The sequence below is a fragment of the Struthio camelus genome, chromosome 13 (genome assembly GCF_040807025.1).
Source record: "Struthio camelus isolate bStrCam1 chromosome 13, bStrCam1.hap1, whole genome shotgun sequence".
Lineage (NCBI taxonomy): Eukaryota > Metazoa > Chordata > Aves > Struthioniformes > Struthionidae > Struthio > Struthio camelus.
Window position 1 is genome coordinate 3834834 of NC_090954.1, and position 13693 is coordinate 3848526.

Here is a 13693-nt window from a genome sequence, read left to right on the forward strand (position 1 = left end):
CCGGGTTGGCAGGGGCCGAGGGGCAGGCGCAGCGGGACGCGGGCAGCCGCCGCTCGCCAGAGAAGCCCGGCTTTAGGGGAGCTGCGATTTAGCAAACTTAAGAGAGCAGGTGGCCGTCCGGGCTTGCAAAAACCGGTCTGCTGCGCTGTCCCACCTGGAAACGCCGTTCCAGTATTGCTTTCAATCCGCGTCTTTTCTGCAGCAAGGTCCTAGCTGATCAGCTCGTTCCCCCGGCTGCCCTGCAAAGGGGAAAGGAGACGACTGACGGGCCCGAGCGCGGGACGTCGCCTCGGTCCCGTAACGAGCAATCCCACGGCATGCTCCTCTACGGGAAATATTTAAAATGCATAAAAACGAGGGCCCAGCAGAGCAATTCTGTGTCCTTTAGCACAAGTTGAACTTTTACTTTTGTTCCCCCAATGGATTTTCTTTTCATGACACCCGTAGGTTGAAACTTAAATAAAGGTCAGTTTGGAGAAATTATTTGAAAAACTACAAATGCCCTTATATGAAATCCAGTCCAGTCAGCAGAAAACGTTTATGATCGAGTTAATTTTACAGCCCAAGACAGCATCAGCTGGTAATTTCTGGCTTTGAAAACTCTCTTCAAGGTTCATGTGCTGCAGCTGATTTGCAGAAACTGAATCTAGGCCTTTCAAAAAAAAAGAGGAAACGATACCTTCTTCTGGCACGTAGATTTTTGTAAAAGGAGGTCTGATTTCCCAGCTAAGACGAGCAGAGCGCCCGGCAGAGCCCGGGAGCCGCCGGCGGGGCCACGGACGGCCGTCGGTAGCAATGCGAACGCTGGAAACGGCAAATCAGCCGGGAGGGAGGCTCCTCGGTCTCTGAGCGCCCGGCTGCAGTATCTCCTTCTTCCCTCGGTTGGTCAGGCTCGAGGGACAGGTTCCTGTAACGAAGGCGCTCGTCAGCGACGCGGGCCGGGGGTGAGCGGTCTCTTGCAAATGGTTTTTTTTCTTGCCTCCTTCTTGAGCATCTTTCCCTGTCTGATTGTTACGACTTTCGAGGGCAGCAGGAAAGAGCTGCAGAGCACGGCCAGTGCAAGTGCGGCAGGGCCGTGATGGGGAAGGCCCGCTTTCCTTACTGCTGCGAAATCCTGTTTCCCATGTGAACCGATGGGAAAATCTGAGTAAAAGTGACCGGGCAGCCCGTTGGACCGCCAAGATACGAGGGGAAAAGCAGACCGACAGGCCGTGCCTCCGCTGCGACCGCGCGCGCGCCGCGCTGACCGCTTCGGAGGCGTTTTGCGGATCACGAGCAGGACGCTGGAGGTGCCTCTTTGGCGGCCGGTCTCTGCCGTTGGTGCGCTCGGCAGGCGGCGGCCGAGCTGAGCCCCTCGCACGGCTTCGCGGGAGCGGAAACGCTGCCGGGCTCCCGGCGGCAGGAGCGCTTCGGTTGAGGTTTGCGGGGCAGCTGGGCGTCGAGCTCGTTCTGCTCCAGCTTGATGCTGGAGGGCGCCCGCAGACGCGCGCATCCCTCGTTCGGGCTGTCTGGCACTTAAATAAAGCTGAACCGTCGCTATTTTTAGCAATATCGCCGAAAGGCTTTTCTACATCCCGTTTCGCGGGCAGGAGCGGTCGAAGCTCGGCGCTCCAGACAGGGGTTTAGCAGGGGCAGGCCCAGCCCCGAGATCCGTGGGGAGACCACGCGGGCCACGGCCCTGCTGCAGGGCAGGAGCACCGCGGTGGCCCACCCCAGTTTGCGCTGGGGGAAGGGGGCCACGTTCCCAGTATCCCCCGTACACAGCAAATCTATGCCTGGCGAGCCTCAAGATGGAAGGTTTTCATTCATCTTAAGTGAAAAAGTGCATGCCTCTTGCTTTTTATTTGCATGAGCAAACCGTTGTGGGAGAGGTGCATGTAACGCAGCGTCTCCTTCGGTCCGGTCTGCTTTCCTTTCTGTTTCACGGGTTTCCTCCTCTGATCCACGATGCAAAATGCAGGACCTGCCCGAGGCTCTCCGACTGCTTTCCTGGCAGCTCCGAGCCTTGGCGCACCGGTCCCCGGGCAGGTCCTCCGGCCACACGCCGCGAGTGACACCCCCCCTCCAAATCCCACCGGCGTTTCGCGCTCACTCTGCCCCAGTAAAATCATTACCAAAGTGAAAGGCAGCAGTGAATCAAGTCCAGAGGTCTAAAATGACTTGTCAGAAGTCATGCAGCAAATCATTTGCAGATGCCCTGGTGGGACACTGAAGATCTGGGTAGTAATTCCCGGCTCTTCGCCCCGGACAGCTTTCCCACGTGGGCTGCTCTTGTTTTCTCCCAGTTGTGCGGTGCTATCCGTCCTGTTTCTCTTTCCGACTTTTATCAGGATGAATCCTAGTGTTCCACCATCCCAGCAAAGTCAGTTGGGGTTGGAAAGCAACCACGGGCGAAACTGGGCATGTACGGAGCAGCCCGAGATGCTCGGGGCAGAGGCTCGAGCAAGAGGGCGAAGCGTGCGTGTGTGTGCGCCTGCGCGCGCCCTACCCCTGTGCTACTCTTCCGCTGTTGGCCAAATTTACACCGGTTTGCAGTTGTGTCACGGCTGGATTTTGCATTCTTCTTGCAGGATGCTGTGGTGTTTATTTAGGCGAGGGCATTTTTTGCCTTGTCCTTGAGAGGCGCCGGGGACTTGCGCTCGTTCCCAGCCTCGCTTGCAAAGACAGGGCACCGTGCCTGAGCCCTCTCCTCCCTCCCCGCTTGTGTCTTGCAGTCCAACAAGGTTCCCGTGGTGCAGCCGTCGCACGGAGTCCACCCGCTCACCCCGCTCATCCCCTACAGCAACGACCACTTCAGCCACGGCTCCCACTCGCCCCACTTGCCTGCCGACATCAACCAGAAGCAAGGTAACGGCGCTGCCGGCGACCGGCTCGGCCCGCGGGCGGGAGGGGGCTAGCACCAGAGCCCGGGGAAGTCGGGGTTGCCACCATACTGGTCTCAGATCGGTGGGAAAAGTTGAGTACCATGAGGAATTGGGGCATTGCTTAGTGACAGGAGTTTATTTGGGGTTTAGCTTCTCGGCGGTCCTTTATAATCTCGGCCAATAGGAGTTTGATATCAAAAGCGTCAACCCTGCTGATCAAATGTGCTTAGCTGTCTGTGCAAGCTGTCTCTGCAGCTTGAGATCAGACCGGAGCCTGAGAGATGATGCAAAAGAGTCAACCAGAAAATGGAAAGTAATCTTTCCTTTGACTCATACCCAAACTCTTGTCAGGCTGTCATTTTGAGAAAATAAATGTTTGAAACAGGAAATATTTTGACTAAATAGGATCGGTATCTGATAGCTAACTGGATTTTTATATCTGTGTGTCAGTCCGTGGCCACACGATATGCGGTTGTCACACTCTGGGTTCCTGTGTTAGGCCAGTGCACATCAGTTAACTCAGGAGGCTACAGAGGAAAGTACAGTATAGAGAGGTTAAAGCTGGAGCTGTAAAATATAGGTGCGTATGCAAGAAGTCACCACAGAGCATCATTTTGGAGGGGTTTAGAGGCAAGATGATTGTAAAATCAAACTTTTCTCAAACTTGTAGCTAGTGCAACAGAATCGTAAAAAAGCTGTTCAGACCACCCAAACTTTTGCACAAACCTAGTCTTGATTTCATGTGAAAGTGAGCAAATTCAGAGTTCTGTGTCAAACTACATTGCAGAAGGGATTCAGGGTTCATCTGAGCATAGAAATCAGTGCAAAATCCAAGGCACAAAAACAGACTGTTGCAATTTGGGCAAGTCCTTCATCCAAGATCTCCATAGTTGCTCACTTATCCAAACTGTCCAGCAGATGTCAACTTTGCCAAGTTAAGTGCATTTCTAAAACCACTGGGGCATCACAGATCCTCTGAAAGTAGTGCTGAACTCTCTTTGGTTTGAGCTCTGGAGGCCACGTTTGGGGCTCGTCGTTGACGCTGAGGGGAAGGATTTATGTCCGGAGTAATAGATATGCAGGCACATCCTGATTTTCTTCCAGCCAGCGAATTGCTTGTCAGCCACCAGAATGTAATAAACTTAGTAGGAAAATGTGAAGTGTTAACAAATTAAAGGCTCAAGTAGTGGCAGGTTTCCAGATCTCGCAAGGAAGCGTGCACACTTCTGTGCTTCTCCCTTGGATCTTGAGGGAACGCAATACCACGCACCTTGCCCACCTTTGGGAACGGCTTGCGGAGCCATCCGTGAGCCATCTCAGCGATGCACCAGCCTGCATCTTTGGTGTCCTCCTGGACTCCTGTTTCCCCCGCAGTACCCATGTTCATGCATGTCGGAGGCACCAGAGATCCCGCAGACCCTTTGCAGAGAGGTTCAGATCAGCATCCTCAGCTGGGACCTGCCTCCGCGGTGAGGTCACCTTTGCGTCCCTCATCCGTGTGCTCACAGTCGAAGGCGGGGGCTTCCTTCTCCCTTCATTCTGGATGTGGATCTCTGTCACAGAAATATCTCCTATTATCATACAGGCTACGCACTTGAAAGTCATCATCATACTCATCCTCACAGCATCCCTTTAAAGTATTTCACAGGTGGAGAGCTGAGGGAGAGCAGCCCAGGGTCGCACAGATGAGGAAACACCACCAGCCACTTTTGAGTCAAGGGCTAGTGCTTAACCTCTGGCCCACTGAGAATAACATGTGCTCTGACTTACACATCTTTTATTATTGGAGGTCTAAATCTCAGGAAATCCTGGTAGCTGGATAATGCAGATGCTGGGTTTAGCTTGACCTTGAGCTGACACCTATGTCGTCTAGACCGAAGTGCTGTGTCCACATCAGCACAGCTCCAGGCAAACCGTCACACGCAGTTATGTATTCCTTTCCATTCAGTTATGTATTTCTTTCCGTTATCTTCTAATAAGGTGCTGGGAGCCCATTGGTGTCGTTCCTAAGTAATAATTTATCATTAACGCATCTGGGTGAATAATCTAGACTTTTCCTGAGTTTGGAAACTGCTTGCAATTAATCACAAATTTAGTAAATGTCTTTATTGTCCGGGACAGGCACCAATTCCTGCACAATTCTTTGTGTGAGGCTCGTTTGCAGGTGGTTGATAGCAAGTGGCTTATGTTGGAGGTTCACGCTTTTAGCTGGATGCAGAGATCGTGCAGCGTGTATCTGTTTCTCCTCTGGATGATCTGTGATCCTGAGGTCCAGTCATCAGCATGACTATTGCATATCCAGAATCAAAATTCATTCTCAGTGAAAAGTCTGCAAAATTCATCCATCCTACCCCTCAGATATCTGAAGGGAACATCCTTTGAGCTAGCCTCAGAGACAGGGCCAGAGAGCCACCAGGGTGAATTGTAAAAAATTAAAGTGTTTGTGAAAACAGTGTTTTGCAGAGTTCAGCCAGCTCAAATGGCTAACACATATCCTGGGACGTGGTTATAATCCCGCTGTCGTCGGGCGCCTAGACAAATTTGAGCGTAAGGGATCTCTGGATCCCATTTCACATGTCTTGGCACCGCGTGACATTTCTCAGGCCCTTTCTTTCCATGTGGAGGGCACGTAGCATATTTTCAAGTCCAGGTAGAGCTGCTATAAAACGATAGATGTTCTGGCTGTCTTCTCTCTCCTTTGGCCATGCCTCTCGTGCCAGAGGCTTTGAAGATCCCGCAGGGATTCCCCTTGCAAAAGGTGAATTCCCACCTGGCACAATACCCAGGTTTGCAGTTCCTTGGCTCCCGCAGAGTAACAGGAAAGGACTATTTTTAACAGAGACTCCGATCCTCTAAAATCCAGGCGGAAGTAGTGCTCCTGCTGGGGCGTTCCCGCTGGGCACTCGGGGAGTCGCAGCGGGGGACCGCCGGGACCGGCGGTGGCATGCACGGCCAAGACCGGCGGTGGTGTACCTGCACCAGCATGTGGCCAGCGCGTGGAAGGGAGGAGAGAAAAACAAAGCAATAGAAAGAGTAATTATAATGTTCTGCCATTTGCAGGATGTTTAATAGCAAGAAATGTTGTGTATATTCCTTGCCAGCCACAAGCCTGCACTTAAATCCGTAGGTGGCAACAGCTACCGTGGTTAGAAACCTCCAGCGCTGTCAGAGCGGGGAGTGCTGATGCTTGGTCCAATGCATTTCCCTCTCCCTTTTCCTAGGAGTGCACCGTCCTTCCCAGACATCCGACATCCCTGGTTTCTACCCTCTCCCTCCTGGCGGAGTCGGACAGATCACTCCTTCGATGGGATGGTGAGTGTGGGCCCCTCCGCCTTGCAGCCGGGCCCAGCGAGCCGACGCGGCGCGTCTCCGACTCCGCTCCTCCGGCCTCGCCAGGCTCTCGTCCCTGGTCGGGACTCGCTCTGGCTTTCTGCACCGGAACGGGTTATTTAACAAACTGCATGCAGTGGTTCGCTGTAATCCTGCCGCTGCTTCCCCCCGACCTCTCCTGGCCTAATTCCTCTCGCAGTCTGTGTGATGGAGAGGTGTTATTAACCTTGTTGTATAAATGGGAAGCAGCTCTAGTGGCCTTGTCCCGGCTGAGGCATCCTCGGAGCTGAGGTTGCAACCAGCTTCTTGTCTGGTTCCAAACACCTCCTACCTTACGTCTAATCCCGTATACGGGTTAGAAAACGCAGGGAGAGCTGCTCTGCCCACCTCCTCTGATCAGAGCAAAAGCCTCTCCTCTCACATAGGAGGTGTTTTTCCCCCTTGCTCAGGTTTTCAGCACAAACAGTGTTTCTCCTGAGCATGCCACCGACTTAACATCATTCGGCTGCATGCACCAGCCACCGGACCCCGCTGCCCTTTTCTAACATGCAGGGAAGAAATACGCCATGGCAGCAACTGCCCCGGCGAAAACCCACAAGGCTCTTGGAGCAGGAGGATGCCGGCCTCTCTGGCTGTGCGCGGTGGGGAGGAGGAAGAGGAGGAGGAGGAGGAGGAGGGAGCCGCCTTCCTCCGGCTCTCACCTCCTCGCCTGGGCGCACGGTGCCAGCTCCTGCCGGGAAGGAGCGGGATGAGGGGCTCCTCGTCCCCCAACGCCGGATGCTCCCCGCAAGCCCCCCGCATGGGCAGACCTGGAGATGCACCCTGCAAACCGGTGCCCTTGGGGAAACCTGCCCCAGGGACAGAGTTAAAAAGCACCAATATATTGACTCCGTGCTGATCGTCACTGGTTTTGTCACTCGGCAGATGCTCTTGAGCGCACGGAGGGAGCAGATCTGGCAAGGCGGGAGGTGCTGTATTCCCATCGTGGCTCCTTTAGTTTAGCTTTTAATTCCTTTTGGTAATGCAAAGACACGGTGGAGGCGTGAAGAGAGGTTTATGGTTGTAGGAGGAGGGTTAGGAGTCTGTGTCAGGGACCCGGAGGCCGGGGCGAGCCTAAAGCTGAGGAGGAAATCACGGGTGGGCAGCGGAGAGCAATGCCCTGCCTGGACCCCGCTGAGAAAACCCTGGCAAGCCCCGGCAGAGACACGCAGGTACCAGGCTGTATCGCAAAATGGGCGAAGCGAAACATATTAAAACACCGAGTAAAAAGTTAGCCTTTTTTTTGTTTATGAATATTGTGTTCCAGATATTGAACCACAGCGAAACAGAGGCTGAGGCCTTTGATACAGAGCTGGGCTTCAAAGAGAGTGCGTGTTGCTTTCTGGGCTAAATCTGCTCCTCTTGGGCGATGATTTAACTCCTCATACGATGTGATTCATCCTCAGGAAAAACAAGTACTGGAGTGACTAGGCTGTAACATGAAAGAAGTTGTTGGGGGTGAGAAAGGAGCCAGCTTGCGATATGCAAGGGCCGCTCTCCGGGATGGGAAGCTGGTAAAGACAGCCTCGGATACGCGGCGGGCGGGGGGGGGGGGGAAAGCTGTTTTTCACATCGTTTTCGTTTGCGTGCTGGTCGTGGAGGAGGTGCGCGCTGCTGAGAGCCGCTGCAGCGTCTGGCCGGGCTTGGCATCCTCAACCGAGCCAGTCAGACGCGTCCAGTAGTGACTAATGGGGTAGATATGGTAAAGCAACGAATGGGAAACCGGCCTGACGGATCAGAGAGCAGACTCCTCCGGCGGCGTGCGCTTGTAGCGGGGCCTTTCTGAGCGCTTTTGCTGCCCGAAGTTTACAGAAAGAGCCCCAAAACGGCTTCCAGAGCGCCCAGAGCCAGTCCAGCGCTCGCTTTCAGGGGGCCTCTCCCGCACAGAGGTGCCTTCAGGCCCCGCTTACGTTTCGGGCTTGGCCTCCCTCGTGGGACAAACAGGCCTCCCGAAGGAGCGAGCGAGGCCGCTGGACCGTTTTTGCCAAAAAAAAAAAAAGAAAAAAAGAAAAGCCCCGGGCGCCGATTTGCGTTTCCGCTCCTGTAGCGCGCTCGCCGCGTGCCTCCGCGGCCCCTCCGCGGCCTTCGCTTCCCTTTTTTTAATCTTTTTTCCTTCCTCCCCATCCCGGGGCGACGCGCGCTCCGCTTGCACGCCCCCAGCAATCAGGGACGGATTCGGCAACAGGATTAGTTTGCGCGTCAGAATCGCTCGGGGTAAAGCCGGTGAGCGCCCCGCCGGCCTTTTGTAGTCTAACGTCCGGGCGGCTGGAGCGAGGGATGTCGCTTCTGGCTTTGACGCCGGGTGTTTTGGCAGCCCTGGGGCAGGCGTGCGAGGCTTCGAAGGCTCCTTGAGCTCTCGCGGTCGGGCTGCCGGGCGCTTGGCTTGTTCGTCGGCGTTGTTTATGGGCGCCGTCTCCTGAGGGGCCGCGCCAGGCCTGGCGCCCCGGCCTCGCCGCCTGACGGAGCGCCCCGGCCTCGTCGCAGCCGAGGCGGAGCGGCGCCCACGGGGCGGCTGGATGGGGGGGCCGCGGTGGACGATACCGAGCTGCTGTTGCTTGCCGCGGCCGTCGTGGCGCGGGGCCGAGCCGCGGCCCCTCGCCTCCACCGGGCTCCGGCTTTGCCCCTGCTCCGTTTTAGGCCGGGAGCATCTGCTGGCAGCTTTGTGTGAGAGATCGAGGTGTTTTGGAGCTGTCTCCGGGCGAAAACGTGGTGGTGGTGGTGGGGGCGGTGGTGGTGGGGACAGGGAGCGGTGGTTTCCCTTCGCCAGAGCAGTGAGGGACTCGCGTCGCGTCGATGCTGCTGCCTCGGAAGTAGCTGCCGGTTTCAGGCCTCGCGGGCGAAACTCCCCCCCGCCGGGCGCCGGCACGAAACGAGAGAGGTAGGAGCAAGCGTTTGGGGCTGTTGACAAGCGGCGGGCGCCCTGTTGAGGTTGCTCCTGGGCCGGCGGAGGCGCCCAAGCCGCCGGCCTGCGGCGGCGAGACCGCGGCGTGGCCCGGCTCGGGGCGCGGAGCGGGGGCTGGCGCCCTGCCGGCGCCGCGCCGAGGGGGTCTGCGCCGGCCTTTGGGGCTGTTTGCAGGGGGGGGTTTTTTGGAGATTTTTTTTTTTTTGGGTGAGATTTCGGGTTTGTTTTATTTTTTTTGGCGCCCCCACCCCCCCCCGACGCCTTCGCTACCCGCGTTGCCACCCAGCCCGGAGAGCCGAGGGTGTCTTTAGGAAACGGCACGCAGCTGGAGATACTTTATAGCCTCTTTCTTCCCCGATCCCAGGCAGAGCCAGTCTGTCTATCCGCTCCCGTCATGTGGATTTAGACAGCCGTATTCGTCAGCGCTTTCCGCTGGGGCCTCTTTCTCCAGGTGAGTATGAACCGCGCCGGCAGGGCGGCCGCTCTGCCGGCCTCGCCGCTTGCCGCGCGCGCCCGAGGCGCTCGCAGCCGGCCGCGGACGCCCGGGCACGGCCCGCGCACCGTCCCCTTGGGGCCGTGCCCGGGCTCCGGGGAACGGCGGGAGCGCCCAGCTTCCCGGCAGGATGCACAGAGAGCCGGGGCGGTGGAGGGGATGGGGAAGGGGGCTTGCCAGCAGAAGGAAAAGCCAAGCTAGAAAACCCTGCCGAAACGGGCCGAAATCCGTTGCTCAGACGGGTCACCCCTGCTTGGCCCTAACCCCGTAGCCTTGGTTGTGTCCCTGCCACCAGCAGAGCCGGGCTGCGCGGAGACTGATGTCTTTTCCTTGGCCGCAGTCTTCGAAGCAAGGCGGGTACGGGCTGTCCTGGGGACGGCAGAGGTAACCTCCGTTCCCCTCCGGCCCGGAGCCGTGCTGCCTTGCACCGGCGAGGACCCGGCCCCCCACGGCAGGACACACCTTAAATGACATTAAGCATCGAGGGGGTTGAACTCCGTAGCACGGGCTTGGACCGTCGTACCGCTAATGCTCTCTTCTCCCTAGCTCGGCAGGTTTACGACTGCCCAGTTTTGCCCTCCAGAAACATACAGTGATTTCCCCAGGAGGGAAACGCGGCCCGCGCGGCTGGCAGTCGCGTAGCTCGGTGCCTCCAGGCGGGCTCCCGAGCAGAGCAAAGCCCTTCCTCGGCGGAGCCCGGCCAGCGCCGCCGCCGCGTCCCGTGCCAGCAACGTGCATCCGCGCCGCCGGCTTTCGCTTCCGCTTCGCCTTGTCCTGGCGCGGGGAGGTAGCACCGACGGCCCCCTGGGGAAGGCTTCCCACCGCACTTTGTCCTTGCGAGGGAAAAGTACCCACCTCGCTCTCCGACCGAGGCCTCCCCTGTCCCGGCCTCGAAGGCGGGGGATAGGAAGGAGCTGACGGTTGTTCCCGCGGCCCGGCCGGGAGCGCCCGCTCGCAGCGGGGACGGGGGCCGATCGCGCAGGGCTGCTGCAGACGAGCAAGTACACCTGGGCCGATAAGGATCAGCCTGCAGACTGTGCTGGTGGATTAGATTAAACAGCTTTTCTTTTGGTGCCAGCGTATCTAACGAGCAGCTCATCTCCCGTGGGCAATGCTGCCACCTCCAGCTGCAGTCAGAAAGCGGCGAGCCTGGCAAAGCCAACGCCTCTGGCTTTACCCCGAACGCTCTGCGGAGAGCTAAGGAAGCTCGAGAGCTGGTGAGACCTCTCGTGAGCTCACTGCTGTGCTGGCGGGTAGCTCTGCTTAGGCGAGGTGCACCTCTTCGAGTTGCAGTTCGGTTCCTGTTCAGACTTAGGCTCTTCCTGTTAAAAGAAAGGGGTGGGGTGGTCCTAATCTCTCACATCCAAACATTGGCTTGAGTTTGTTGTTTCTTTCTAATAAGATACTGCAGCAACAGAGATCTGAGTATCTGCAAATGCTTTTTAGAAGAGCCCTCGATGTCTGCAAGGCTGGCTGGCGTTGCAGATGGGTTTGTATAGCCACGTCGGGCAAGGCGGACGCCTTTCCCAACCTGCCGCGGGTTCAGTCTGGCTGGCGGTACCCGTGCGGCCGCTGTCGATGCGACAGAGGACTGCTCGGTGAAACGGCACCGAGGGACGGAGCCGAACACAGTGTCAGGAAAGGAAGGGCCCGAGCCTGGCTGCCCTCGGTCCGCGCCTTGGGCTTGCCAGATGTGCCAGATGTGCCGCGCGCGCTGCAGCCGCTGCAGCTGCTTCGCTCGCCCGCGCCGTGCAGCACCCGGCGTTGTGCTTTCCGTGTCCTCCCGCTTACCGTCTGCTTCTGCGACTTCAAAAACCAGAGTGCCATCTAGCGAGAGAAGAGCCGTCTCGGCCCGCCAGGCGGCCGGCAGCGGGAAGAGCGACCGGGGCCATCGCTCCGGCCAAAGTCCTCTGCGGCGGGCCACGGCGCGGGAGCGGCAGCGCTCACCCACGCTCTCTTGCAGGTTCACCCACCCGCTGATGCTGGGCTCCGGCATGCACACCACTGGCATCCCGCACCCGGCCATCGTGCCCCACTCCGGCAAGCAAGAGATGGAGCACTACGACCGCAACATGTAAGTCGGAAGTCACGGCTCGCTCCCGCGTGCGCCTGAATTAGCCCCGTTGCCGTTTGCCATCGAGGGGGTTTAGCACCCACCGAGCGTTTCCCGCGGCCGCCCCGCGCTGTCAGGCAGCCGGTAGTGGGGCGTCTCCGTCGCTAACTGCTTCTGTTTCGTTTCTGCCAAGGAAACCTCAGCCTGAACCAAAGAGAGAGAAGGAAGCCAAGAAGCCCACTATCAAGAAGCCCCTGAACGCTTTCATGTTGTATATGAAAGAGATGCGGGCGAAAGTCATCGCTGAATGCACCCTGAAGGAGAGTGCGGCCATCAACCAGATCTTGGGAAGGAGGGTGAGAGCGGGAGGCAGGGCTCCGGGCCATCATCTCCAGGCAGAGCCACCTTCCCCTCCACAGCCCAGAGGAGCTTCCAGCAAGCCTCTTCTCTGGAAGGCCCTGAGCAATCAGTGGTCTGAAAAGAGCCTGTCCCTGCCCCATGCGTTGCTGCAGGCTGCTGGGGTGGCTGAGGACCAGCCAAGCCCACGGCTGGTCAGTCCCTGATGTGTGGTTTGAGCAGTGTTTGGGCAGCGCTGATTTTTACAGCATCACTTGGGTGTGTTTAGAGATATCCCTCCAGATGTGCGGGCAAGGCAATGGAAGGGTTTCTGCTATTAGTGATGGAAAACCGCTCTGACAGAGATCATGGTTGTAAGAGCAGTGAATGTGCTGCCACCTTGGTCCCATGTTTATGTCCTCCATCCCTCCTTGGTCAGCATGAGACCCGAGGGCTGGGAAGAGAGGACATCTGTCCCCAGCAAGAGCCACCAGACGGTGTTGCTTCACCTGCTGCCACCTACCGCTGCTTTTCTTAAGCACCTACCGAAGAGCAGCAGCAGCCCGTGCAGCTGAGCGCTCTGGCTTCACCCTGCAAAGTCAGACGTTTCCCGGCCACAGCCGGGGCATCACGGTGCAATAGCGCCTGCTGGGGGGAGAAGGGCCTGCCTGGGCCTGAGCAGAGCCAGTCTCACCCGTCTCACCACCGCGCTTCTCGTTGCAGTGGCACGCGCTGTCGCGGGAGGAGCAGGCCAAGTACTACGAGCTGGCGCGGAAGGAGCGGCAACTCCACATGCAGCTCTACCCAGGCTGGTCCGCCAGGGATAACTATGTGAGTGGCTAACACGACCCCCCTCCCCACCCCGAGCACCTTTAGGAGTGATCCAGTGAATCTGAAAACTGTCGTCTACCAAATTTACTGTCTTTTCCTGGCACTGTAACTTCTGCGGGTGCCTCTCCACGCTCTTTCTAATGCTCTACATCAGTAGTGCACACGGGATATTTGTGCACTTGTATGTGCAGAAATGCATATTTCAGCAATATTTTGAATATCCCCTTGGCTGTTAATCAGGGCGTACCTGCAGCACGAGTATTATACTTTCCTAACTGCTACAAATTATATACCCAGTTTGTTTACTTACTGTCCAAGTAAACACAGGTAGAAATCAAGATGAACTTTTAAGTGAAGCGAATGACCTTTGGAAATACAATTGCACAGAAACACTCTCCTTGGAGACTCTCGGGCAGCAGTCCTGAGACTCTGCCTGCTCAGGGCAACCCGTGGAGGCAGAGTATCGGGTAGCGGTTCAGAAAAGAAACACGGGGAGAAGCTGGCATTCGGGGGAGAAGGCAGGAGAGTCTTAAAAAGGCCGTTGCAGTTTACTGAACTCTTTGGTTTGTGCTAGTGCCTCGTTCATGAGCTTTCAGTTAACTGGCTTGGCACCGCTGGCTCCACACTCATGGCAGTGCGGTGCAAAGCCCCAGCACGCCCTCCGGTTTCGGGGGGGGGATTTGCTGAATCCTGCGCTGCAGTGTCGGCTCTGCGGGTTTCACCCTCGCTCAGGTGCGTCTGCGGGAGCCACGCTCCCAGGTGCTCAGCAGCAGGGCAAAGTTGCCAAATCTTAGTGAGCTTTGTGGCCTTTCTGCGGGGAATCTCACCGCTTTGCCAGGCACCAG

General features: G+C 57.3%; 1 protein-coding gene across 4 annotated transcripts in view; it reads left to right on the top strand.

Moving 5' to 3' along the window:
* The window catches only part of TCF7 (transcription factor 7), a 70813-nt gene that overhangs the window by 45071 nt on the left and 12049 nt on the right, over positions 1-13693 (top strand). For 2 of the 4 annotated variants that reach the window (XM_068959773.1, XM_068959770.1), the window contains exons 4-9: positions 2715-2847; positions 6086-6176; positions 9500-9586; positions 11592-11702; positions 11875-12037; positions 12741-12848. In XM_068959773.1, the coding sequence (XP_068815874.1) occupies positions 2715-2847; positions 6086-6176; positions 9500-9586; positions 11592-11702; positions 11875-12037; positions 12741-12848 (693 nt within the window). The remainder of the gene's footprint in view (positions 1-2714; positions 2848-6085; positions 6177-9499; positions 9587-11591; positions 11703-11874; positions 12038-12740; positions 12849-13693) is intronic. The other 2 variants (XM_068959771.1, XM_068959772.1) reach the window with 1 other exon arrangement.